We start from the raw sequence: 27,713 nt of genomic DNA, 5'->3' as shown, positions 1-27,713 counted from the left end.
TTGTCCTGGCTTTTCTAAATCCTTCTTTATCTCCTTGTAGTTTTTGCCTTAAAGTCAACTCCATCAGATATAAGTATAGCTTCTACTGCTCATTTTAGGGTTACATTTACTTTGAATAGCATTTTCTATCCTTTCACTTTCAATCTGTGTGACTTGTGACATGAGTTTCTTGTAGGCAGAATATTGGTTTTTTTTATTTAAATACATTCTTTCAGACTATATCTTTTTGTTATTTTGTGTTTTTTGAGACAGGATCTTACTATGAAACCTAAGCTGGACTTGAACTTATGATTCTCCTGCCTCAGCATCATGAGTGCTGAGATTATGGGTATGAATCACCACTCCTAGATTCACTCTATATCTTTTAATCAGAAAATTTAGTCTATTTAAATTTGAAGGCTGTGCACAGTGGCTCATGCCTGTAATCCAAGCTATTTGGGAGATGGAGACTTGGAAGGACATGGTTTGAGGCCAACCTGGGGTAAAAAGGATAGTTTCTCTGGGTATAGCAATTGGCTGGCAATGTTTTTCTTTCAGTGTTGTGGATATATCATCTTATCCTCTCCTGGCCTTCAAGGTTTCTTCTGAGAAATATATTATTCTAATGGGGGATTGGCTTATATGCAACATGATGTTTTTCTCTTGTTGGTTTTAGAATTCTCCTTTTCTTTGACTTTTGGTAGCTAAATTATAATGTGTCTTGAGAGAGGGTTGTATCTGTTGGTGTTCTTTGAGCTTCATGAATACAGATATCCATATTTCTCTTGATACTTAGAGAAATTTCAGCTATTATTTCATCAGCTATGCCATCTCTACTTTGCTTCATGTCTGGTACTTCCTTAGTACAAAATATTTGTTCACTTAATAATGTCCTATAATTTCTGTAGATTTTTTGGGCTCTTTTTTATTCTTATTTATTTTCTCCCTTCTCTGTCTGAATTAATTCAAAGTACTTGTCCTCAAAATTCTGTCTTCTGCTTGAAGTAGTCTATTGTTTTAGCTCTTAGTTGTATTTTTTTACACCTTTCATTGAATTCTTCAGCTTAAAGATTTCTGTTTGGTTCTTTTTAGTGATATCTATCCCTGTTGAATTTTTCATTCAGATTATGATTTGTTTCCCAAATTCATTGAATTATTTGCTTGTACTCTCTTGTATCTCACTGAACTTTTAAAGTATTATTGGCATTTCATAAATTTCCTTTTTTTTTGATATATTACTGGAGAATTATTGTGTTTCTTGGGGGTGTCATGTGTCCTTTCTTTTTCATGTTTCTTATGCCACTATATTGATATTTGCAAGTTGAGTACATCAGTCACCTTTTTAAAATTTTACTGAGTTTTCCTTTTTTCATAGGAGAGACACTCTGTGAATGAGTTCTAGTGTGTTTTTTGGGTAGTGTGTTAGTTTTGATTTTGGGTGAACTTTTAAGTGTGGTCTCTGTATGGTTTCTTTAGCTGTAATCCTTGCCAGCAGTGTTTGTGGTTGTACCAGTAGCTTAGGTTGCAGGTGTTTGTGACTGTGGTGGCATGGCATGATTTTGTGGGAAAAGAATTGCTGCCTGGCTGGCTGTTGAATTAGGTATAGGTGCATGTGGGCACTGTGGGCCAGCTCTCTGTGGGATGAGTCCACTGAATGGGACTCATTCAGTGGATGGGCCACTGTTTGGGTAGCTGTCGAGCAGGCTTAGATACACATGGATGCTGTGGGCTGGCTACCTGTGTAGCTGCTGGCTGTGTGTTGGCTTCTTCTGTGGGCAAATTCACCCATACTCTGGGTGCTGGGATGTATGTGGGCTTGGAATCTGGGATATATCTTTTGGTTATGCTTAGGTGCTGAGGAATGAGGGCCATGGTATTGTGGCCACACTCATGTGCATGGTAGAATGATGGCAGAGGATTAAAAGTACAGATATTCCATGGCTACTAGCCTGCAGGGTGGGAGGCATCCTGGTGGTAGGTCTGGCTTTAAAATGCTGCTGAGCCATAGCAGCTTAGGTCCTGGGAAGTGGGGAATGTGTAATGTGGTGTGAACTGTGGTAACCCTTCTGTGTTCAAGAGCCAATGAAGGATCTAGGAGTCTCCTGTGCAGTCATCTGCAATGGCAATGGGGACTCTTGGGTTTCCAGCTTACATTTTCCCTGTAAGAAGTCTGTCTTGGCTCCAAGCTGATCCAGGAAAGGGAGAAAATATGGGGAAACTCAGTGCCTCACTTTCTTTTCTGTGGTGATGCCCTGGGTTTTTATACTTCACAAGGATCTTGCCTCTTCCTTGATACTCTCTGGCATACTTCCTCAGTCACTCCAGTTCGTATATAGATGAATATTTTTTGTTTTGGTCCCTTTTTTATGGGGAGAATAAGTAACAGATAACTCTATTTGACCATTTTTTGATGCCAATCTGAGTGACTGAAATTTTGTATTTGCTTTTGAGTTGATTTGTATGATCAAAAATATGCTTTATAGTAAGTCAAAAATTATCTTTGGAATGTAACTGGAAGTAAAAAAGCATTTCAATAAAGATTTTGTTGACTTCTGAGACTAACTCCTCAGAATTCCAGGGATATTTGGGTTGAAGAATATATTTTCTTTGAATCTCTAGGGTCAGTAGGGTTTTTTTGGTATGCCATGTATATCACATTTTCAGGAATTACAGTGCTTTCTGCTCCCTGCTACCCTGCCTCAGTATCCCTGCCTATTTGAAAGATATTTGTGAACTTTTTTTCCCAGAGATAGCCTATGTTCTTTATTTTTGGAAAGAAAGAAGATTCACTTGTTAGTGTATCTTCTAATGAGGGAATTCCTCAGATGATGATACTGATTGCATTTGAAATTTTTTTTTAATGACAAGCTGGATGCCATCAATTCTTGTAAATATGTGACTTGTATTACTACTTTAGAGGAAAAGTTGCACCAGCACATTTTTAGTTTTGGTTGTAATCCACAGCACTTTGGAGTGGTGAGAATGTAACTATACCTACTTTTTGACAGATACTCAAAATGATCCATCTTCTTAGCTCCAGAGCCTCATGATGCTCTACATGAAAGTTGCTCATATCTCACAGCAGAACTTCAAAACCTACCCCTACTCTGGCTATTTTAAGGCATCAGTCTACCCACAGTACATTCTTCTTTCCCCAGAGAACTTTCTGCAGTGGAATGATCATGGCATTGTATAAAAGCATTCTGAAATGTAGGAGAGGGATTAATTCATTGCAGAACATTTTTTAAAAAGTTCTTCACTAAAATATGAATTGTTGGCTAAACATCTCAAACTGCCTGATGGCTATGGTTTTGGGCTGTACCATTACTTAATCAAGCTGATTAAGACTAATTTTGGTCAAAATAAGTTTGTGCCTGGGCAAACAACCAATGTACATTCTCAACCAGAGGGATTAAATTGAAATTCACTTTATGATGGAAACTCTTAATAACTACTGTGGTATTCAACATCTTTCTGATAAACCAATGGAATCATAATGTCATCCAGTGAGTCAGACAATCCTAGAATTTATTTTCTATGTGTTTTTTTCACTTTAGACTTGCTTTTGTTTTTGGCATATCATTCTCTCTGGTAATAGCTCAGATCAGCCCATTATATTCATGGCTGCACGGAGAAGGTTTCTCAGGAGCTGGCTGGATGATTTTTTAAAAAAACCTAGAGTGACAGATGGTAGACTTTATTTTTCTGAATTATCTGCTTTTGCAGGGAATAATTATGCATTTAAAGTGGCACCGGAAGTCAAATCTTCCTGAGGTTTGCCTCACATGTCTCCTTGTGGTGAGCCTAAGATACAGCAGCAGGGATTGCAAGGGCACAGAGAGGCCCCCAAGGACACAATCATGATATGACCTAGGGCTGGAGCACATCTGAGAGGATTGTAGCTTTCTTATGACCTCATTGTTAGATAATTTAGGCTTTGTTTGAACACTTTGAGTGATGGGAAACTCTATTTCTCCATGTAGATAGTAACTGTGACATAGTTCTTCCTTCCTTTGAGCTGATATTGACTTCTAAGTAGTTTCTGTTCATTAATCCTGGTTGTGCTCTTTGGAAGCAACATGGAACACAATTGATTTCTGGCAGATTGCTTGAGCATGAGCTAGAAAGCTGTCTCAAGTCTTCTATAAGCCAACTGTTTCCAATTCCTTGCATTGTTTCCTACATGAAATGGGTTGTGTCCTGGTTCATAAGCCTCCTGAATTAGAGGAACTAGGAAATAGAAATAGTTTAACTTAAATTTCTGCAACCTAACTATTTGGCACAAATTGAACATTGAATACTAGGCTTATAAAAGTAAAAAATTTGTTAATTTGGTTTTAGAGGATAAGTCATGAGTAGTGACAGCAAAAGGCCAACTCTCAGGTTCCTGTTCATGTCTCAAGCTGCACAGCTCAGGCCCAAGCCCTGTCTCTGGTAGACTGTTGATGACATCAAGGAGAACTAGTGGCATGGTCCTGCTCCTATAAATAACATTGGCTTACCCACTGATCACTCATTTTGCTTAGAAGTGCAAGAATCTCTTGATCAGAGGTTTTTGGAAATCTGATGGAGATTTAGGTATTCCCAAAGACAGATTTGCTTTGGGGTCTGTGGGGTAGCTGAATGGGCAGACCTCTTCAGCTACAGCCTTTTTTCTCTTACCCAAGGGAGCTTCACGTTCCATATTGTTCATTTTAAATAGGTTCTGCACCTGGAAGGTGATTTCTCACCAGGCTGGCTACTCCTTTCTCATTTTTCCTCCTGTAGTCATCTCTGGGTCATTCTTGATTTCATCTTTCTGGTTCTGAGATTTTGTTCTAGGATTGTGGGTCTTATACAGATCCTATTATCAATCATTTAATGATCATGTAGGAGATGCTGTAATGGAAGTGACTCAGGGAAGAGAAAGTAAAAGGATGATTCTAACCTGGCATTTTGTGAGGGATGGGTGTGGTGAACACATATAAGATTGTTGTTGTATTGAAGGATTGTTGTGATAAACACATATAACATTGTTACTGTATTGATATATTGTATTGTGTTAAAGCATGAAAAATTGTTGAAATAAAGAAGCATTAGCCAGTGTGTTAGGGCTTAGAGGCCAGCTGGAGTGTGACAAGCTGATATGCTAATAAGCCAAACCTAAGGTGACAGTGCATATAACAGAAGTGATGAGGTCACCACAGGGTAAATAAACTCAGGCCAGAACCCAAAGCCTTGCTTGCCTCCTCACCCATTGGAGACCATGCTGTCAGAGTCTACCTGAGACCCTGACGTAGAGGCAGCCACCACTTGTGAGCATGCCCCTTCTCCTGACAACCACTGGGTGTCCTTGGTGAACCGTTAACTGGAGCTGCACTGAAGGCGGCTGTGAGGATCCCGCTCACAGCCCCCCTCATCAGCTGAGAAGATATCACATGGTGAGCGAGACTTGGGGGAAGGTCTGAGTAACTCCTTGCTGGCTAGGGTAGCAGAGGCCGGCATTAGGATCCATAGGAAAGTGCTGTGTGAATGTGTTTGAATGAAAACCCTGTTTGCTGAAATAAGAGTCTCTGGAGTACTGTCTCTCTATACTCAATTGAACCAATAGGCGCTCGCAACAATGGGGAAGGGGATGGTAACTTGGAATAATGCTCCTCCTTATTTCAGGATTCCTAAAGCATCAGTCTGTCCTGGCCCTTCTGTTCTATTGCATTTTTTCTTTATTTCTTCCACACAGGCAGCCAGTAAAATGTGCTTGATAAGTAGAGTTGTTACATATGATTTCATGTAAAATGTGTGGTGCTCCTTTGTTTGTAGTTTACATAAATAGCTTTGTGTTTTAGAACTTGCTTTGTTTCTTTCATGTTTCGGGAGGCAGCCTATTTCAATGCTTTTGATGCTGCAGAGACTCTCATGGGAGTACCCCTGCACCTAGTATTTTCCTCCTCTGCCCTGAATCTATGGCTTTCCTAGTCTGAACTCAATCCCCTAGTAATGCAGTCTGTGAGGCTAGGAGGCCCATTCTTACAGGTCTGTGTAAGGGTTTGGAGTACGCTCCCTGAAAAGAAATCCTGGTTACTGGCTATAGGAAAGATGGGCTGAATCAGTTTATATTCTTGCCAGCAAAAGATGAAGACCATTCTTGGTACTTTCTATCTGCCTGGTTTGTGGTATCAAACAAGCAATCATGTTTCTGATTATTTGTGATGTAGGGAGTGAATCCCTTCAGATACTTATTAGCCATTTGGATTTGTCTTTCTATCAATATTCTACTGTACCATGGCATTTTATGTCTCTTTCTCATTGATTTGCATAATCTACCTGTATGTTCCTGCTATTAATCCCATGATGACTCAGATATTGCGAATACCTAATTATAAACACCTGCTCTCTGATATATCTGGATTTGGTTTGCTAACATTTTGTTTGAGACTTTTGCTGTCTTCCTTTCATTGCAAAGTAAAGTGAAAGTTGGGTAAGAGAGGCTCTTATTACTTTTCTGTGGAAAATTCCACAAGAACCATCAATTTACTAATTTATCCCCATGTGTATGTGCAGTATTAGCTAAATGTATCTGCCAGATGTCAGGTAAAGCCCTACATTCCAAGTCAGTGAAACTGCTTCTCTCGTTTCTTTAAAACTAAACAGAGTACCCCCCAGAATCATATGGGATTGTGTCCTATAGGAAATCATACTACTGTTAATTTTCCATTTGCTTTGGGGCTCTCCAGTTCCATTTCGACATGAAACCTGACTGTCCCTTTGCATTTGCTTCCCCAAGTAATTTGCTACACCATGCATTAACCAATGATTTGGTTAATTATCTAAAGACAAGAGTGTTACAGCATGTTTTCTACCTCTTGAAATGTAAGTGCTCTGTCATCTTTGCTTGTCTCCCACCTCTATTGCTGTAAATTGTTCTCCTTCTGTCATACAGAGCAATTTGGCTTTCACAAACTTGACTTCTGAATGCTTAGCAAAACAAAATGCCCTCTTGTTAGCCTGACACCCCTAGAAGCCAGCTGGATCACGAATGTGCCCTGTAGAGAAACTACTCTCTATGTTGCAACACCAGTGAATGGTTTTTCCATGGACACAACCTAAGGAGAGGTGAAGCAGCCTGTTTTGTATGTATTTTTTTGAATTGGGGTAGATGAGCCGTTTAGGAAGGGGAGTGGAAAACATTTCCAAAGAAGAGTTGTCGTTCATATTTCATCAGAGGTTGAGGCCTTTTCCCACTTAAGGGACTGCTTTTGCTTCTGAAGCATGAAGGATCCTGAGACCTGCCCTGTGGCCAAGTGTGTACTACCTGGAAGTGGAAGGGAGTAGTCAACCCCAGTCTGATAATAAGAGACGTGAGCTACTCCCAGACGAACTATGCTGAGATGCAGTGGTTCACATGGCCCCTTACAAGATGATGTTGTACAACTGAGTGATTACTTATGCTTGGTACTAAGTGACCAACCCAGCAGCATACCCTGAGTTTAAAGAGTGCAACATGGTCCATTTTCATCAGGTAGCCTGTGGATTCTCTGAGATACATGTTCAAAGCACATCTGTAAAATCCTACATTTCAGTAGTTCTAACAAGTTTTGATTTATTTTGAATAACATTTAATGTGTCAGAACTTGTGTGTAGCCATGAACCTGTTAAGAATTCCACATATGGATAAAGTTAAAGGGTCCTGAGTAGCTAATTGTGGAACTAGAAAAACTGTCATTGTGAGGATGGAGAAGCAAGCCAAATTTGTCCTCTGGCTCCTTTTCAGTTGAGATTATTAGCATGATCTAGCTGATAGTTGTATGAAGTCGGGATTGACTTTGCTTATGGAAAGGAGTTACAAATTGCACCCCTGGAAGATATATTCATATATATATGTTCATAAATATATATGAATATATGAGAGTTATATATATATGAATATATATATGAATATATATAACTCTTTCATATATATATATACTCTTTCCAAAATAGAACAAATTAACTGACTTTTTTGGGGGAAGGAGGTTAACACGTTAATTAGGGTGAAGTTGGAAGGTACATAATGTTTAAAATTATACTCAGTTCTCTGAATAAAGAGTGGAAGAATTCAGAAAATAGTCCTTTGCATTGATGTAAACTTGGGAAATGATAAACGTTTGCTGCATCTTACCTGGACTGGCCTTTTCCATGAGCCAGGGAGGATGAGATCAAACACTCTTTCTGGAAAGTGTTTGGTTCATGACCTGGTCATATGTACTGAGCTTCCTCTGTGCTGAGGAGACCCTAATGCTGTACTGAAAATGGATATGCTTCCAGACTTAACTTTCCCTGTGACCACTTTTTTTTTTGCTTTTGCTTGCCCATCATCCTTCCCTACTTCTTATAGCAGCAAGACTTAGAATGGTCTTTGTGGAATCACCCTTGCCCTGACTCAATCCATAGTTTAGATAGGGCTGATTATTCCTTCAGTTCCAAAATTGCAAAAGGATTCAGCTAATTAGCACATCCTCCTCCTCAAAGGATGTGCCCTCCTCAAGGATGGGCACATGGCTCAGGGTGGGTCCAGGGTGAGGATTAGGTCCAGGATTTTCATTGGAATTTTTGGGGGGCAAAGAAACTTCTTTCCACTATATTTGGAGTTGTAAGGCTAATCCTGGAGCTACTGAAGGGCACTGTAAAGTGAAAGGTTATGTAAACATGAAGTCTATATAAAGGCGAGGTGAAGAGAGGAGCTTTCTGACATCAACTGAGCATCCAAATCCAACTCTGCCTCAACCCTTTTGGAGATATTATATCTCCAAATTTTCAAATTTTTAGTTAATAATTCTCTTTATGCTTCAAAGCCAGTTTGACTTAGCTTTTTGTCATTTGTTATAGAAAGAGTCTCAATTAATGTGTTCAGGGCAATGTGGATTGAGATATACGTTGGTAATTGCTGTTAGTAATAATTCTTTTAACAATATTCTGGAATACTCTGAGATAGGAAGATGGATTTAGTCCTTGAGTTGCAAAAACACTAACTCTTTCTGACTTCACCTCTGTTGAGCCTCCTAAAGAGGTAATTTTCCCATCATTTTCTACCTCTGTCCTCCCCTCCCTCCATAATTTCCTCCAAAATGAATTTATTTGTGAAACTCATGCCTTACACCCTTGTTTCCTTCCTTTTGTCAGCAGCTGAGGTGGGAAGAGTAGGCAACTCTGCACCAATTAGGAAGTAACAATATTTAAAGAAAGAGGCAAGAAAGTACATCCATTATAAGCTTTTTCTCTTTTTTTTCTTTTTCTCTTTTTTAGAATTTAAGCTTATGAGTTTATCTATGCCCACTATATTCATAATTACAATTTAATATCTGCATACAAAAGCTATGTAAAAATCCATTTTTCCCAAATATACAAATTTTCTTTTTGGATAGTTTAAAACATTTTGATCACAGATTTCAACAGAGTTTTAGGCTGAAAAAAATATTACCAATTTAGCAATATCACTTAACACTGTTTGCAAAACACAAATCTTTCAATGACTGTAAATCTCTTTTTAAGCTGTAGCATTTTTTTAGGGCATGAAAACATTATAGGTGAAAAAAATTTTCTCTAAAGAAGGTATGGAGAACTAATTTGGCTCTATGATGAAATTAAAGATTCCAGGTTCATAAAGAATATCCAAAAGAAAGAAGTGGCATAAAGTTATGTCAGCTCATTCATGCCCTGATAATCTCCCTATCAACAATATACGTGTGAAGTGTCTTCTTTTGTCTTACATTGTGCTCCATAACCTACATGAGTACTGTCTGCACCTGGAAGAGTGCAGAGTTATATCTGATTGTCTTGTGCATAAGGTGGGTCAGCTTTGACTGTGCGACAGAAAGCCACAAACAGCGTTTTACCTGCACGATATTGCTCTCGAAGGCGGCATTAATGTGGAAACACACTAGAAATGCACACTTTTTGCATTTGCAAATATTTATACAGCACAGTAAAAATTCTGTGATAAGGCCAAACCTTTTTTTTCCCTCCCTAGTCTGTTTTTTTGTGTGTGTTTTTAAATGTATATTTTTTTAAAGATTAAAGTAAAATGTTTCAATTGTAAAAAATACACACCGGGCAAATCCTTACCTGGATAATAAATATCTACATCACAGTACAATAAAATTTCTTCTCTATAAAATTTAAATATGGATTATAGGCTATCACTATGAAAAGAAACACTATGCTAATATTTCCATATTATTAAAATAACAGGAAAAATTATGAGCTTATTTGAGAACCTGATGCCTTTGCCACTTGGAAAGGGCAGAGATTCAAATGTCTGTCAGCACTCTCCCTTTGAGGAGGAACTGTGGCTTGGTTATTCATTTAAATTAAGTTCATGAAAAAGGTTTAGCCTTACAAATTCTGGCTACATTTCAAAAACCATAAGACTGATTTCATAATTTAGGACTCATGCAGCAAAAGTTCAACATGACACAAATAGGTTAGAGTTCCACAGAATAAAGATGTATCACGACAATGACGTGCTCTGAGGGTTCTCAGCAGTGCCATGGAGGCCGAGTCTGTGGGGGGAGGGGGGCCTGTGTTGAGGAGGGCCAAGACCTGTGCACCTGTTCACGGAGCTGCAACGACAGTGGCGTTGTGCGAACAGAGCTGGGCCTGGCTGCCCTCTCTGAGGACTGCACTGCAGACCGAGGTGGTGTCACTCGGGGCACAGAAGTGGACAGCACTGGGCTGAGGCATTACACATCAAGTGCATGCGTCATTGAGGACCGAGGCTCATTTGACTAGAAAAAGCTTTGAGGCGGCACGTGGTGTTTTCAGCAGAATCATAAAGAAGCAAAGATCTTACTCTTTTTAGTTTCTGCAAGTTCTGCACATCTAAGTTGGAGAGCAAAGTACACCTGAGGGTACAAACACACATGTACACACTTGTACGTACACATGCACACACATACACGGTGTGTGCACCCACCCCAATCATCCCCACAGTGAGTGATTTATAAAGAAGAACCCCAGTAGGATGTGTATGTTCTCTTTGACTGGGATGCCCCCGCATGGTGAGGGCCGGTATGAAGGCTCCTTCCAGCAAGTCCACATTTGATTGGAAAGTCTGGACAACGTAACAAAAAATGCTTTAAAAAATTGGGAGCAAATCCCTTACAACTGAGTTTTATGAGATGAGTCTTGAGATGCCCTAAGTAGCCCAGTTTCAGGAGTGAGTTTAGTCATTCTCTCCACCAGGGTCATGATCCTTTGAGTCCTTAACACTTTTCCTTTCAATCTGAAGCACTCTGAAGCTTGTACTGCTTCAGTCCAAGGTATCCAAGCTTCAACAAGACTTCTAGACCAGTGGTTTGCCTATTTAAGGCAATCATTTAAGGATCTGAGGATCAAACCTTGCTTGGGGCTGGCTGGCTTGCTGTAGATAGAATGTGCCATTTGGCCAGTGCCCAATAGTGGTTAGTTCCCCAGAGTATTCTGATTTAACTTGAGATCAGGCTTACACTGACCTTTGAATTCCGGTGTCTGATGTCCTGGGGAACCTGTTGAGCAAACGAACAACCTCTCCCTGAAAGCCCTGATGTTCCAGGAGTTTATGATCCTGTCCAGCACCCCATCTGCTTGCTTTCTTCCCTTTCCCTCTGGAATGAAAACTTGCCCAACATGGCAAACTTGTTACCCTGGAGCAGAGAAGTGCTAAGTGTTTTTCAGAGAGAGAGAGAGAGAGAGAGAGTTCCTCAAGGAGAGTCAATAGAGGGAGCTGAGATGTGAACAAAGCAAGCAAAGTAAGGAGACTGGCTAGGGGCTGCTTAGAAAAAACAACAAACCCAATGGTCTGTAGAAAGTCAAAGCAAGGAATCTGCCTCTGAACTTCACTTACCATTTTATTCTCTTCAAGTTCCATAGTGATATTCTTCTTTTCTTTTTCCCAGAAGCCAGTAATTGCTTCCACCTCCTCAATTATTTCCAGTCATACCTGGGATTTTCAATACTGTTCCTTTTCCAAGGCTGTCCTGCCTTCCTCTAAACAGTTGACAAGTATTATATCACTCTTATTTTGAAACAATATCAACTATACATTTCTTAACCGCTAATGGGCCATATTTTTGTCTAATGAAGCAAGAAATTTGAATATGAAAGAAATCATAAGCATCATACCCCCTTTAAAATTCTTACAATATTGAGGGTGAGAAGAATTTTGGAGATCATGACTTATTCGCCAGATAAGAAAACCAAGACCTAAGACCTTAAATTTACCAGCCAGCAGAGCACAAACTAGAACTCCAGCACCCTGATTTCTAGGCCAGTTATGCTCCACCAAACCTAAAAGAAAATCAGTCCACTTGGTTTTCACAATGACTTTCATTCCTTTGTTTTTAGGTAAATCTTACTGATATGGCTTATTTTCCCCAATATTTTCAGGATAAGGCAGTAAAAGGTAGGCAAGGAATAGTTTACATCTACTATGCCAGTGAAGAATGAGATACATTCAGTTGCATGGGTACATTCTTTGCCCATTTTCTTGAAGTTGAAGTGATGAGATGTCGTCATTTGTTTACTGGGTGCAGCTACTCCATGTAGGTTGTTAGAGGGGAGATTGGGCAGGGAAGGTAAGAGAATGTCCCCACACATGGTCTGCAGGTGATTTTTGTTGAGTATCTGTCAAGGTAATGCTGAAAAAGGAGGATCATTGCTATGGCCAGTGTTGTTTAGAGAAAGTCAAGCTATTTAGTGCCTCAGAATCAGAGGGAAAAGGGGACTAGGAAATATCTATGAATAAAACAAAAGCTTAAGAAGACCCGAAGGAGGCATCCGTCAACCATTGTATGTGAGTACTGCATTTCCTTCAACTCTGAGCGCAACTGTGCCAATCTCTCCCCAGAATGCCTCCCAACAAGGCTCAAATTTTAGCTTTGTAGCTCTCCTTGATTAGAAGATTTCATCCACAGAGAAATCTGTTTTCAGCTCAGCAAAGACGCAGTTCAGATAAATAACTTCAGGAGCATGGGAGGTGACAGGTCAGATGCCACTGAAACAGGACAATGCCCTGTAAACAGGCTTGATTCCTGTGGGAATGCCCTGTGAGCCTAAACTCACTGGACAAGTCTTCCTGGAGAAGCCTTCCTGCTGTGAAGCAATACCACTGAATTTTTGGAAACTGCAGAATCACTAACATTGGTGAAGATTTCCAATTTCTTTGGGCTCACTGAAGTAAATGGTTTTCCTTGTGGTCTTAATCAGTCAATACCTGCACATCTTTGAGTAATACCCTTGTATAACTTGAATTAAATCATAGAATTACAAAAATGATATTGAAAGGACAGCTGATTTGTTAGGACACAAACATTCCCATACATTCCAGGTTAGGCCGCTAGGAGATAATAAGAGTGCTGAAAACAGCATTCTGCTGAATAGTAAAAATTTGTTCCAATCTTTCTCTAAAAAGCCAAAAGCCACATCTAACTAAAGGTGGCCTATGCTCTACTAATCTGAGCCCTGAAAAAAAAAATCCAGACTGGATCAAGATGGTCATATCATCTTGTCTTGTTTTAAGGCTTCTTTAATCTTCTGCAGTGCCATTTGGCTTTCTCAGGTCTCTGACCAGGGACAGATGGGAGCTGGTGATGGTTTGGTGCTGGTGGAATAATGATTGTCTCCCACCCCACCACTCTGCTATAAAACCTTCAAAGCATTCACACCAAAGGACTGGAGAACAAAATGCAACAGTTACAAGTACCCTCATTCAAAGGGCAATTTCATCCACGTCTATGCCAAGGACTACCTCCCTTTACCCCCAAACAATCCCTTCCAACACAGAGAATGAAAGAAACAAACAAAAAAGAGTGAGGCAATGGAATGAAATGACACCCAGTAGTGCTGTAGGAATTATGGGAATGAATCCAGTCAGTCTAATCCTCAAACACTTCCAAGAACAAAGGGGGGAAGAGCTCCGTGGGGCACTCCACCTTCATGTGGAGGAAGCGGCTGGCATGGCAGGCTCCAATCATCCGCAGGTCCGTCACTTTCATCAGGAGTTTTGGCCAAAAGTGTGTCACGTGGTGTTTTCGGTAATTGATATAGTGTTCAAAGGCCAACAAGAAACTATCTTGGTATTTCTCTATTCTTTCAATACAGGCCAGCCCTGGGCGATCTGAGGGGGAAGAAGAAGATGGGTATGAATTCAGAGGTACAAAGGAGGAGGCCTGCCTGGTCCAGGACTTTGCAACTCCTAGGAATGGCTGAGACACAGGGAGTGGCAGTTCATTGCTCAGATAAACAATTCTAGTTTAGGCAGATCCCCTTTTGAGCCTCCTTCCTAGGGAAACAGCTGCCATACTCTGCACAAGGGACAAGATTTTGAGTTTACAGTGTCTGCCTGGGAGAGAGGAGGACAAACTCAAATATGTAGAAAGAAGGGGAGATATGAGAAGAGACTGGAGGCAGAAGGAGGAAGGCTAGGCTCTAAGACATTTCCTTGAAGACAAAGAAGCACAATATCTTAAGTTGTTTGCCAAGCTTTCAGTGAACCACCCTTTCTCTTCCTTATTCCATAGCCCCCTCTTATCCATGGAGACACATCCCAAGATCCCCATGCCTAAAACCATAGATAGTACCAAACCCTAATTACACAGTTGTTCCTCAGTATTCATGGGAGTGGGGGTTGGTTCCAGGACCCCTGCAGATAACAAAGTCTGAAGATACTCAAGTCCCTCATTATAAAATAACCTAAGCAATTGTACCATATACTGTAAATAAATCAACTCTAGATTACTCACAATACCTAAGGCAATGAAAATGCTATGGAAATAGCTATTATACTGTATTGTTTAGGGAATGACAAAAGAAAACTGTCTGTGCAAGTTCAGTATGGATGCATTTTTTTTCCTCCCAAATATTTCAATCTGCAGTTGGTTGAATCTGCAGACACAGAACCTGAGGCTATGGAGGGCTGGTTGTACTATGTGGTTTTTTTGTGTGTGTGTGATGCATACATACCTGTGATAAAGTTTAATTTATAAGTTAGGCACAGGAAGAGATTAACAACAATAATGAGCAGTTATCACAACATACTATAATAAAAGTTATGTAAATATAGTTTCTCTCTCCCCAAAATATTGCATCTTTTCACTTTAAGGAAGAACTTTTTGGCATGTGAAAATTGCCAGAGCCAATACTCTTGTGCTTTGGGCACTGTTACTTGAACACATGTACATTGATGCCACTTTTATGGATCTAATACCTGAGGTGCCTACTAAGTGATCAGTGTGCAGGTGCCAAATACAGCATGGTCACTGAACAATGGCACGATTCCCAACCCAAGAGAGAAAGCATGGGACGCTGTGAAATTTCATCATGCTACTCAGAATGGTACGTAATTTAAAACTTCTGAATTTTTATTTATGTAATTTTCCATTTATTATTTTTGGGCAATGTTTGACTGCAAGCAGCTAAAACTGTGAAAATGAAACCTCAGAGGACAAGGGAGTACTGTGCCTTTAGGTGAACTGCTATCTATAGCCATCTTGTGTCTGCAGTAGTAGAATCTACAGAGTTCTGCTTCATCTGAAAGGAAGAACCAGGGCTAAAGTCTTCAACACCCTTCCAAGTCTAAATAAACCATATGGGCTTTAGGGATTCCTCATTTGGTTCAAATGACAACTTGGGCTTTGTAATTTTGCTGTCCTTCATATGTGACAATGCTGCTCTATGGATCTCCTCACTACCTCTCTCCCTATCTCTTCCTCTCCCCTAGCACTGAGTACAAGAATTCTCCCCAGGATCCTTCAGGTTTTGACCCAAATAGAAAATCAATGTAATAATGCTTTGGCTATATTTCTTTAAAAGGAAAAAAATGACTTGGGTTTTGTGACATTAAAACTGTCTTTGGATGAGTGATAAAGATAAAATGGTCACATAAATGATATAGAGAGAATAGACTGACATTTTGATTATGAGCAAATCATATTAAACAGGTTTATGAAGACAGGAACATTTTAAAGACAAAGATTGTTTTTAACTTCTTAAAACAAAAGATCTGGGCATACACCTGTAATCTCCAGCTATTTGAGAGGCAGAGATTGGAAGGATCACTGTTTGAGGCCAGCAGGGTTGAGGGTGTGTACGGGGGAAGTTAGTGCGATTCTATGTCACCAAACAAGCTGGGGATGATGGCAAATGTCTAATCCCAGTCATGCAGGCATTTGCCTAGCAAGTGTGATGCCCTGAGTTCAGAACCCTGGAACAGCCAAAGGGGGGAAAAAGACCTCAAAGAAGTATCTTTGGATTTTTTCCATTTTTGCTTTCTGCAGGACCAAGGAATCTAGAAGTTGTTGCTCTTGCAAGAGGCTTTGTGGACTAGACCTGAGACACGGTGTAACAGAAATGCCAAGCAGAATGTGGGCTTAGATGACAAGGCTGGGGAAGATTTGGAGCCTTGGCACTTCTACATATAATTTCCTTTGCTAAATATGCAATGTCTGATGATACCTTTCTGGTTCTGACAGTGTTAGAGAAAAGTGCCCATATCAGTAGGATAGAGAATATTTAAAAGTTATAAAATATGTCATACAACTGTCAGACAGTGACAGTCTCACAAAATCAGAGAATTGGGGAAAAAAATCGTTGGGGTGGGTTGCTTGGCAGTGTTTGGTGATGCTGTGGTTTGGATCTTAAATGTCCCTCCAAATCTCTATATATTGAAGGCTTGGTCCCCAGTGCAGCAGTGTTCAAGGTGGGGCCTTTGGGAGGTGAATGGATCTTAAGGATTCTGACTTCATCAATGGATCAGTCTATTTATGTCTTTGTAGCTTAGTAGTCTATTGGGTAGTGGTGGAAACTTGAGGAGATAAGGGCCTAGTTGGAGGAAGTCGGTCACTGGGGGCATGCCCTTGAAGGGTGGATTTTCTACCAGGACACCACTTCTCTCTCTCTGCTTCTAGACCACCATGTTCTACCTCACCATAGGCCTGAAAACAAGGAAGCCAGCTGACCATGGACTGAAACTTTTTTTGTGTGTAGTGATAGGAATTGAACCCAGGACTCATGCATGCTAAGTTAACACTCTACCACTGAGTGACACCTCAAGTCCCTCTTCTCTCCTTTTTTTAAAGCAAAAAAAAAACAATGTCTTGCTAAGCTGCCTAGGCTAGCCTTGAACTGCAATTCTTCTGCCTCAGCCTCCTGAGGAACTGGGAGAATAGGCATGTACCACCACACTTAGCTTTTTCCTCCTTTAAGTTGATTTTCTCAGACGCATTTGCATCTCTACTTGCTCCTTTTATCTACCTTACTTACTCTGCTCGTTTGTTTCATCTGTTGAACTGACTTACTACAGAGGAAACACTATATTATTCATAATAAAAGTCCCTTTGCCATAAACAGAAGATAATCATGAAAATGGGCACATGACACAAACTTTACTAAATATAAAGCTTTACTAAAGCTAAGGGGTCCTGCTGAAGATTTTTGTCTGCAGTCACTCTCTCATTGTCAAAAGGGGAGGGGAACAAGTGTTAGAGAGGTGTTAAAGTCAGACTCTCCTTGCCTTTTGTAGGAGAAACAACCAGAAAGAAATTGTAAAAGAAATAGCTTTGTCACTGTGTGAGTCAATGTTACTTAAAACTCTTCGTGCCACTAAAATCTCAGCTAAAAATTACCTAAGTCCTCTATGAATATAATTCTCACATACGTAGTTAAATTTCTTTCAAATGTCACAGAAGTCTGAGAAGCTATGTCACACAGAGAGCCCTTAGATTGGCTTCCAGTCTTATTTCTCTGACGCACTGTACTCTCCTGAAGGACTGAGGGCTCAGGTGCTCACTGGCGTCAACCGGAGGCCACCCTCAGGTCTAGAGGCCACCTGCTGTTCCCTGTCACATGAACTTTCCCCACAAGGGCACCTACCTCAGGAAGCCAGCAAGGAGAGCCTGTAGAGCAAGTCTACTAGTAGGAATCTTATGTGACCTGTGTGATCACATTGGGTGACATCACCTTTGTTGTATTCTGTTGGTTAGAAGCAAGTCACAGGTTCTACCAACGTGGAGTTTATACAAGGGTGTAAACCAGAAGGTGGGAGTATGGGGTCCTCCATAGAGTCTGTCTACCACTGCCTCCAAGATGGTTCATTGTGATATTCCATTTATTTGTAGTTGAAATTTTCCATAAAATAATAACTTAAAATTATCACCTTTTAAAAAGTCTGTCATATCTAAATTTCCTGTAGGAAATAAATTTCTAGATCAGTTTAAAAACACCAGAGAGCATCAACTCTATAAAGGATTCCCAATGTACTTGTGACTGACATTATATTCATGCATTCTGCCATACCTAATAAACATTTACTGAATCCAACTAAACTCTGGCCTAGCTTAAGTGTATAATTAGACATGTCTGTGTCCTCAGAAGACAACCAGTCCAGGGGAGCTATGGACAAAGAAACAGGTAGTAATAATGACAAGTGCTAATGACCAGCAAAAGGGTGCTTTGACATGCTAGGGATGACTCTAAAAGCTTCCCTTATATAGTTGTGATGTGTTTTGTATTTCTTACTTATTATGACATGAAAAACAAAGGATAAACAAAGTGTCAGCATCACTGCCTTGCCCATTGGGTTTTGGTAGTGAGCTGTGGTGGGGTGGAGGCAGTGCACATTCTTTCAATTCCTCCCATCTAGAGGTGGACTGTTGAGTCAGGGCTGGAGTTTGACTGGTTGGCCCAATCAAATGTGGCTGAAGTGAGGCTATTTGACTAAAGACTGGGATCTGAAACTTCTTATAACAGCATTGTAAGAAGTCTGACTACCTGGCAAGGGGAAAGTCTGCATACAGAGATGTCTGAAGCCGTTTTTCATGTCTCAGCCTCAACCTCAGTCATCTTGGATGTTTTAAGGTACTAAGTTTGGGATTGGCTGCTGTACAGTAGTAAATAACTGAAACTTAAATTGTATCTGAGCCATGAGCAAATTCTACCTCTGGCGGTTGGTTTCCACACATAGAACTTAACACAGAGTGGTACAGTCACTCATGACTGTATCTTGTATACACAAAACCAGAAGGAGGCAGAGTTGGCTGGGTAGTGCCTATTGAATGGATTATTTCATAAAGTTTCCAGTACCTCTGTTTTTTCCCTATAACCCATCAGACACCTGACATCCTTGTTTAGTTTCCAGTCCTTTGGCAAAACCCTCATTTCTCACTGGGGGAGAGGACTCTGAAGCTAAGGAGATTGAAAACTTGTCACATGATTTGAATGAGCACCAGACAAGTCAAAGCTCTTTTCATGTCCACAGCAAGTCTAGGACACTCACCTGACGACATCAGCAGGACAGCCTGAAGGAGGGCTACTTCCGTGTCATCCAGGTTGAAAGATGACAGAGACATACCCAGGTCAAAGATGGCATCTGACACCACCCCAAGACCTCCGTTTTTCAGCTGGCCCCGTGTCACTGCCATTTCCCCATTCAAGGTTAAAGTCTCACTCTCCGGGTCATAGCGCACAGCAGCCCGAAGGGACATAATCTCCATGCAGCAGCCCTTGAGGAGGATGATCTGGTCTTCACATGGCAGCTAAAAAGAAGCAGCCCACATCAGCACCGAGCAGGGGACAAGAGTCAGCCAGGAACAACACGAAGAGTCTTAAAAGCCACAGGAACCACCCCGCAACCAACATTTATCCTGTTTTCTTTGATCCCGAGATTCTCCCTTCCCTAAGTAGCAGTAGACCTTTAATCATCATTTTTTAACTCTAAGTTTGTTGTACTTTGTGCCAACTTCAAACTCAGTAGTTTGTATTTCCTTCCTTCCTTCCTTCCTTTCTCCTCTTCCTCCTTCTTTTTTTGTGGAACTGGGTTTGAACTGAGGAGCTTGTGCTTGCTAGATAGGTGTTCTATCAAGCCATGCCTCCAACATTTTATTTATTTATTTTGTTTTAGTTATTCTTTAGATAGGGTCTTGTATTTTGCCCAGGACTGGCCTCAGACCTCAATCCTATCACCTGTGCCTCCTGTGTAGCTTGGAGGACAAGCATGTATCATTGTGCCTGAATTGTTTGTTGAGCTCGGGGGTCTTGCTATTTTTTGCCCTGAATGGCCTTGAACCATGATTCTCCTGATCTCCACCTCCTGAGTAGCTGGGATTACAGGCATGTACCACATGCCCAGATGTTTGCATTTCTTTTATGGTAGTACACATCTCTAACTGATATTATAGTGATGCATGAAACTGTGTTAATAATCCCTTTGCGTGGGATTTTTATTATGACTACACCTGGTAACTGCATAAGAGCAGAATTTAGTTTATGTCTTGTAGTACCACTAGTTAACAGCTGACTCTACTGGTTAGATGGTAGCACTGCTCCTTTGTTGTTTGAACAAAGTTTGCTCCTTAAATCTCTTAAAAGGTACAGACCTTGAAGGTGTCGGACAGATGCATGTCATAAACAAGGGCCAGAGAGATAAGAACTTTGCCCAAGGTCACTCAGTGAGTCAAGGGCTGAAGTGAGACCTGAATTCAGACTTTCTGGATCCTTCCTAGTTATGTTCTTTTCAGTACTCAGACACTACAATTACCCAAGATGCTAAGATCCTTTTGCCAGTGTTATAATCTCATTTTCAGCTCCCTTGGTCACTCTATTAATTAAGATTTGTGATAATGGGATAACATTCATAATAAATGTTAAAACAGAATGTTGCTAAACAAAATAATAAAAGTAGAAATTTATTTTCTGGAGGGGGGAAGTTTAAATGCCATTATCAAGGTCATTTACGAGGCTCTTAGTTAATAAGTGTTTTTGATGAATTGGGCTTCATGCCAAGATTTACATCTTTACAGCGTACAGGGACGTAACACGCACTGAGAAGATGACGTGCTGGGTCACATGGATGTCAAAACATCATCACTGTCAGAATCCACTGCCAAGAGAAGAGAACACACACTTTGGAAAATCATGGATGTGACTAAGTTTTCATAAACAATGAATATATGAATTATACACAATATCTTCCTCTTCAATAAAGCTGCTGCAACTGCTTTTGGGGAAACACTCTTGGCAACACTTTATTCATCCAATTCAGGTTATTATATAATGGTGAAAGTAATACTGCTGAGTTACACTGAAAACACAGGGTAGCTCCTATTTTTCACTAGCTTGGCATAGTCACCTTACCATTTATTTTGCTTATATTTTTCTACAGAATGACTTTTCATTTAATATCTGGTTCTGAGATCCCATACATGTGAATTCCTTCCTTCTACCCTTTTAAAAAAGAATCACAGTGATTTGCTTTCATTGAGGTTATTACTTGTACTCCCCAATTACAGCCTCGGATTCCTGGACCAAGAGTGTGGCAGGAAGTAGGAAGTCTGGTGCTTGGATAGAGCCTCTGCAGGTGAGAGGGGGAGTGGGCTGAAGTGAGCAGAGGCTGACTGAATGCCCAGGGCAACTGTGTCCCATTTCAGCCCTTTTGCGATCACTCGAGGGCTCCAGGAGTGCAAATTGTTGGCTCAACCTCTGAGTGTTTGCATTTGTCCAAGGTAAATGCTTCTGAGGCAGGACCTCACCTAGGACCTCACATTTGCCAGGCAGGTACTCTGTCCACAGCACTTTTAGCCTTGGGGAGCTACCCTTGAACCTCCAGCCTCCTACCTATGTCTCCCAGTAGCTGGGATGACAGGTATAGCCACTGCACTTGGGCCTGGACCCCAATCTTGAGAACCCCTGGAATAGAAGAGCAATGAGATTTTTCTAATCAAGTCAAACCACTTACTTAAAAAAATATCTGTCAAAAAATAGACAAATTTGGGCAAGCTTCACCTTTGAGATCAGGTCTCATTGAAGTAGAAGTTTTCTTTTTAAAACCTATTAACTGTTGAGTTAAGTAAAAGCTGAATTTGTAAAGGATCACCAGTGCTTTAAAAACTGGGCCAGATGCCTTTTCTTAAGGAGGGGTTTACAGGATCCTGGTGAGATTTGTTTCAACACATGGTGAGTATGAAGCACCTGCTACATGCTTTCATTGTGAGACTGCTGCAACAAGGGCCCGACAGGCGGAGGCTCAGGGGCCTCCCACAGGCTTCCTGTCTTCTTACCACCGCATCACTCAGGTTGATTAGCACAGATGCCGGGCACTCAGCAAATGGTTCTTATGTGTTGTTTTGGCAGCTCTGCTGGCAATGATTTTTAGATCTTGCAAGCCTGGGGTGTCACACCAGCCTGGTTTGGTGAATTGGCAGGATCTTTGCAGAATAATTACCATGCACACAGTTTGAACAGCAGATGCATTAAACTGCTTCTGACGAGAGTCCCCTTCCTTCAAGACCACCTGGACCTCCATCCCACTCCTTGGGTAGCTCAGGGCCTGCACAGTTCATTACGCTTTTTAGGGTTTCACAGAGAGTGTAAAAGGCCAGCTGGTGCCCAGGGGGCCTTGAACACTGGAGACTTATGTGGATTTGTTGTAAAAGTGCCTACCACTTTTTTTTTTTTTGTAAATTGGAGACTATAAAATACCATGAAGTACCATGGATATGACTAAGTTTCCATAAACAATGATTAGTTGAAAGAGAAATGAAATGATGACAATGAAGCAACCTTAAATCTCTAAGTAAACTTGGAGAGATAAGCTCCCCATAACTCATGCTTGGAAAGTTCCATGTTGACCCTCATTCATGTCATGGACACAGTGCACAGTGTGTCTGTTACTGTGGGGCAGATGGCTTCTTCCCCTCCTCCTTCTTTAATTAAAATATCTCTTCAGGGGTTGGTTACCAAACTTTACACTCATTTTAAAGAAAACATTTCTGGCTTGCATTTGAAGGGTGGTTGTCATGTGACTGGCAGGATGGCTTGAAGTAGTAAACTCAACAGAGTTCCTCTTTAGCCCCCAAGGATTGGATGCCAAGTGACACAGCCCAAGAGAGAGGACCCAGAAAGTCCCAGGTACACAAGATCAACAAATGTAAAAGAAAGATGGCACTAAGAGCTGGCAAGGGGAGACAAGTACCCTTAGCAGAGGTGCAAGAAGATACTTCCTCTCTCAAGCAACTTGGCAACATGTGTTGAAGACCTCAAAAGGAACCTAACTGTACCTTGGGCCTTCAATTCCACATCTAGGATTTACCCTTAGAAATCAGTGATGTGAGCATGGCAACTTGCCAGGATATTCCCTGCAGCATATTTTTATTAGTGAAAAATTGGAAAAGAATTACAGATGCAGTGAAAGCAAGTAACCTAAAGGAAACTATGTGACCACTGAAAATCATTTTGTGAAAGGATGCTTAAATGGCACGTCCATTGAGAGTAAAGTCTGATCCACTGGGCTGTAGGCAACCTCCCATTCCTCAATCTTGGTGCTGATTACTGGGGATGAATTTATGAATTGCACCCATATAAGAGGTGCACCTTACTTGCTAATAAAATGTTAAACAGTTGGTTAATTGATTGAAAGTATAGCTCATTATGGTATAGCTCATTAACATATTTCATATTTCATATATATGTATATGTGTGTCACACATATACTTGAAAAAAGACCAAAAATAGGCTGGCAGTGTTATCATGTGGCAGTTTTATCATGAATTCCTACCTTTACAGTGTTGTATGGATATGTACTACTTTTGTAATTTCCTCCAAAATGTTCATAAATATTAATTTTTAAAAAGATATCAAAGGCATAGGAAGTTCCTCACCAAATACAGATATGTCCAGATTCCTTCCCTAGAACTCATTTCAGGGGTGAGGTATGAGTTGTTCCTACTGCAGCCCTGGGGGTACACAGCAGGGGCCTGGTTCTGGGGACAAAATATGCAGGTTCCTCTAAAATTTCTAGATAGTTATAGTCAAAGTCTTGATATTTTTTTTGTTGGTGCTGGGGTTTGGACTCAGGGCCTCATGCTTGCTGGGTAGGTGCTCTACCACTTGAGCCACTGGGCCAGACTTACATCCCTGCTGGTGATAGTCGTTGAGGTAGGACCTTTAGGAAGGGAGGTCACAAGGGCAGGGCTGTCACAGACAGGATTTGTGTCTTCATAATAAGACCCCAGAGAGCTCCCTTATCTTTTACACCAGGTGAGGAAGCAGCAAGGAAACACCAGTCAATGAACAAAGAAACAGGCCCTCCTTAGACACTGAAGCTTCTGGCATCTCGATCTTGGACTTTTGAGCTCTACAACTGTCAGAAATTTCTGTTGCTTTTAAGCTGCCCAGTCTATGGTATTTAGTTATAACAATCTTAATTGACTAAGACATTTGACCCCTGCCATATGGGGTCAGAGGGAGTCTGGGGGTCAGAGGAAGGCAAATTTGTTCTCTCTCTCAGCTAGGTCTGGAGGTCAGGTTTTGTGTGTGTCCTGAAGCTACTGCCTTGTCCTTCTAGTTATGGCTTCTGTCAAGGCTCCAAAATAGGCAATGAGAAGTGTCCCCATGGATATCTGAAGTCACTCTTATTCCAGCTGGGCTTCCCTTATTGCAAACTCAAATGCACAAGTGAGCTGGAAGCCAAGGCAGCATGGAGTCATTCCAGGCCAGGAGACTCAGCTTCTCTGTAGCTGAGACTAGAGCTGCTCGTTACTCTGAGAGATTACGGAAGAGGCTCACAGGAGCAGGTGGTCCTCCTGAAGGTGTGAAGAGCAATAGATTGGCACCCCACGGACTTTTTCAAAGGGAAATTTATCCAGAAAATAGAACCTCACTGGGTTCAAAAGTGGGCAGTTGGAGGCAGTGGGAAGTGCCATGTGTGAAACAGTGGTAGCATCGGCAGCTGAAGTCTTCAGGCATAGTTCCAGTCCTTTAGGTACATTTTCCCCTTCAAACCTCCCAGCAGGTCTAAGGGGCAGACATGATTATGATTCCCATTTTCAAGATGAAATAACTGAGGTATGAAGACACTAAAAGTTTGTTTTGGATTCTTGCCCACACTGTTGACTATAAAGGCTGTGCTCCGACCACCACACCATCTTGCTGGGATGTGTTGTGGAAACGATACAGACTGAAGTTTAAACCACTGTACTACTTATGGTTTAAAACATGGTACTATGGATAACTTCACTATCTCTTTGATCTTAATTTTCTCATCTGGAAAATGGAGTTAATGAAAGCTAACCTGCAGATTTAGCAAAAGGATTGGTTTAACTGATTAAGATGCCACAATATATCCCCTCTGTACAACTATTACATACTAATAAAATAAAAGGATTGGATTTACGGTGGGCAAATTTGAGTGTGGTCACTAAGATTTTATTTCCTTTTGCCTGGAGTCAGGCCCATGGAAGGATCTCCATAGCCCTCACGAGGACAAGATAATGAGTGACAGCTGAGCAGAGAAGGCAGGGAACCACAAACTGATAGTGTTTTCAAATGTCTATTTCCTGCTAATTAATATTATATTATAAACAACACCCAGTATTCCTGGAAATTGATGGGACTATGATAAAAAAAATACAGGAGGAGAAACAATGTCCTTACCTCACAAAACATAGGCAACTTTTTGGCAAAATCCACCACTCTGGTGATCGCTGGTGTGATGATTTTTGTAAAATGGCTGAAGGCTTCCAAGTCGACCTTCCCACCTTCTGGGGTGTTAACTATTGGTGCTTGTCCAATATCTTCCGGCTGTGGGGAAGAAGCAAGAACGATTTAACGAAGGTGTTGAGGACAGGTTGGCTTCCCATAGTTCCTATGTGGCAGACATCTCTTCTGAGCTGACATCCACTTTAGTTTCTGCTTTCTATCTTGTTATTAACAAACAGAACATTTTTCACAGCATTTATTTCTTTGAGCAAAGGTATGTCTTGGCCATTGCTTTAACAGGTCCCAGTGACATTGTTCACAGGATTGTTGCCAGAGAAGGAGAGAGGAGAGGAGGTGAAGAAGAGGAGGGAACAGGGCATGGTGGCACACACCTATAATCCTAGCTGCACAGGAGGCCATAGATAGGAAGATCGATGTCCAAGGCCACAAAAATGCAAGAACCTATCTGAAAAATAACTAAAGCAAAAAAGAGCTGTGGGCGTGGCTTAAGTGGTAGAGCACATGCCTTGCACGCATGGGGCTTTGAGTTCAAACCCCAGTTCCCTGCTCCCCCCAAAAAAGATCAGAGCATGGCACATTCTGATGTGTCTGTAGAGGAGGTGGGCACCGTATGGGCACAGAAAGTTCCTTTCTGTCTGTCTTACAGACTCCTGTTTGAGGTGGTTTCAGCCGAGCATGAGGGGGACTACCCTATCCATCTCAGGTGGCCCTGACATAAACCCAGATATACAGATGAGCACAGCAGGGGTGAGGCACACCCCATAGAACCCAGGCCCTGACCCTGCAACCCCACCCCATGGCAAGGCTTTTACTCCGTGATGGCAGACTTTCTATTCCTCTTAACACTGTCCTTGCCAGCCTCTCCAGCTCTCATCCAGGAGGTTGTGAATGTCACCAAGGAGATCACAGAGACTAGTTGCCTGCTGGATGGTGGGCACCTTTGCCTATAGCCACAATGAATAGACAGGAACAAGGCCTTGTCTCTCTTAGCACCCATGACATGGAGTGGGGAGGGCAGCAGGAGAAAGGAGGAGGATCTGATGCTAGGAATGAGTGGAGCAGGATGGAACTCCTCACCCGCAGATTAACAACAAGGACATTGACAGTTGCCAGACCCTGGCCTGACACCATGGTACCAAACTCCACTGTGATCAGAATCACCAGATTTCAGGGCCCTTACCCAGTGTTTCTGATTCCTGTAAGGCAGGGGTGGAGCCAGGGAATCTTCATTTTTAACAAGTTTGTAGGACATGCTAGGGCCACACTCTGAGGACAGTAAACCAAGTCCAGCTCAGAGCAACCCAGTGACCATCTTTCTTCCCACAGCTCCCATTAGTGCTCACATCTCACTTCTAGCAGAAGGAAAGCAGATGCTGCCAGCACACATCCCGGACAGGAGTAGCTAGGCCCCATAAGGCAGTGGGAGGAGCCCAACTCAGGGCAGATGGTGAAGTGTGTCATGTTATGTGGCAAATGGTGGTGGTATTGAGCTCTTGTGCATTATCTAGGGGTCCTTCTGTATATTTTTATTGTTTGTTTTGGTGGCAATGACTGGGTGGAACCTGGGTTTTGTCCTGTTTTCATAGTAAATGGTGGTGTTTTGGGATAACTATTGGCACAGCAAGTCCATGGAAGGCTCTGATTTTGCAGCCTTTCTGGATGCGGATGGAATGAGTGAAATAACCTCACAGGTAGCTCCTTCTGTCTCTCCCCTTCTCTCACTGGTTGAGCTAAGGGAAAAGATACATCTTTTTTCTTTGGCAGTGCTGGTCCCTGCATCCTTTAGGTGCCTTTGCTGGTCTTTTTGATTCTTTCTCAACCTGCATACGAGGCTTGTCTTACCTCCTCTGTCTATTTCACAAGTCTGTTGCAAAGATCAAGTGATAAAAGGAATGTGGGCACACATTCTAAAAGGTGGGAATTTTATATAAAAGTTCTTAATGTATAGCATATATTCTACATATACGCAGGAAATATATAAAAGTTATTAATATATAATATATATTCTACATATATGTAGGAACATTTTTTTTTTTGTCTGAAATGGTGTTGAACTCAGGGCTTTGTGCTTGCTAGGCAGGTGCTCTATTACCTGAGCCACTCTACCAGTCCCTTGTCACATTGGTTATTTTTTGAGTCAGGGTCTCACTTTATGCCCAGGTTGACCTGGACTGCGATCCTCCAGATCTCTAGGATTACAGATTTGAGCCACTGTGGCCAGCCTTATGTGGAAGAACATTTCTTAGGAATTA

General features: G+C 41.3%; 1 protein-coding gene across 16 annotated transcripts in view; it reads right to left on the bottom strand.

The window, feature by feature from the left end:
• Positions 1-9,153: 9,153 nt before the first annotated feature.
• The window catches only part of Thrb (thyroid hormone receptor beta), a 407,107-nt gene continuing 388,547 nt past the window's right edge, over positions 9,154-27,713 (bottom strand). For all 16 annotated transcript variants that reach the window (XM_074043809.1, XM_074043798.1, XM_074043802.1 and 13 more), the window contains 3 exons: positions 25,396-25,542; positions 19,244-19,502; positions 9,154-14,089 (listed from right to left, as the gene is read on the bottom strand). In XM_074043809.1, the coding sequence (XP_073899910.1) occupies positions 13,848-14,089; positions 19,244-19,502; positions 25,396-25,542 (648 nt within the window). In that variant the 3' untranslated portion in view covers positions 9,154-13,847. The remainder of the gene's footprint in view (positions 14,090-19,243; positions 19,503-25,395; positions 25,543-27,713) is intronic.

The sequence above is a fragment of the Castor canadensis genome, chromosome 10, assembly GCF_047511655.1.
Source record: "Castor canadensis chromosome 10, mCasCan1.hap1v2, whole genome shotgun sequence".
In the NCBI taxonomy this organism is placed as follows: Eukaryota; Metazoa; Chordata; class Mammalia; order Rodentia; family Castoridae; genus Castor; species Castor canadensis.
This window is presented reverse-complemented; position numbering and strand designations above follow the sequence as displayed.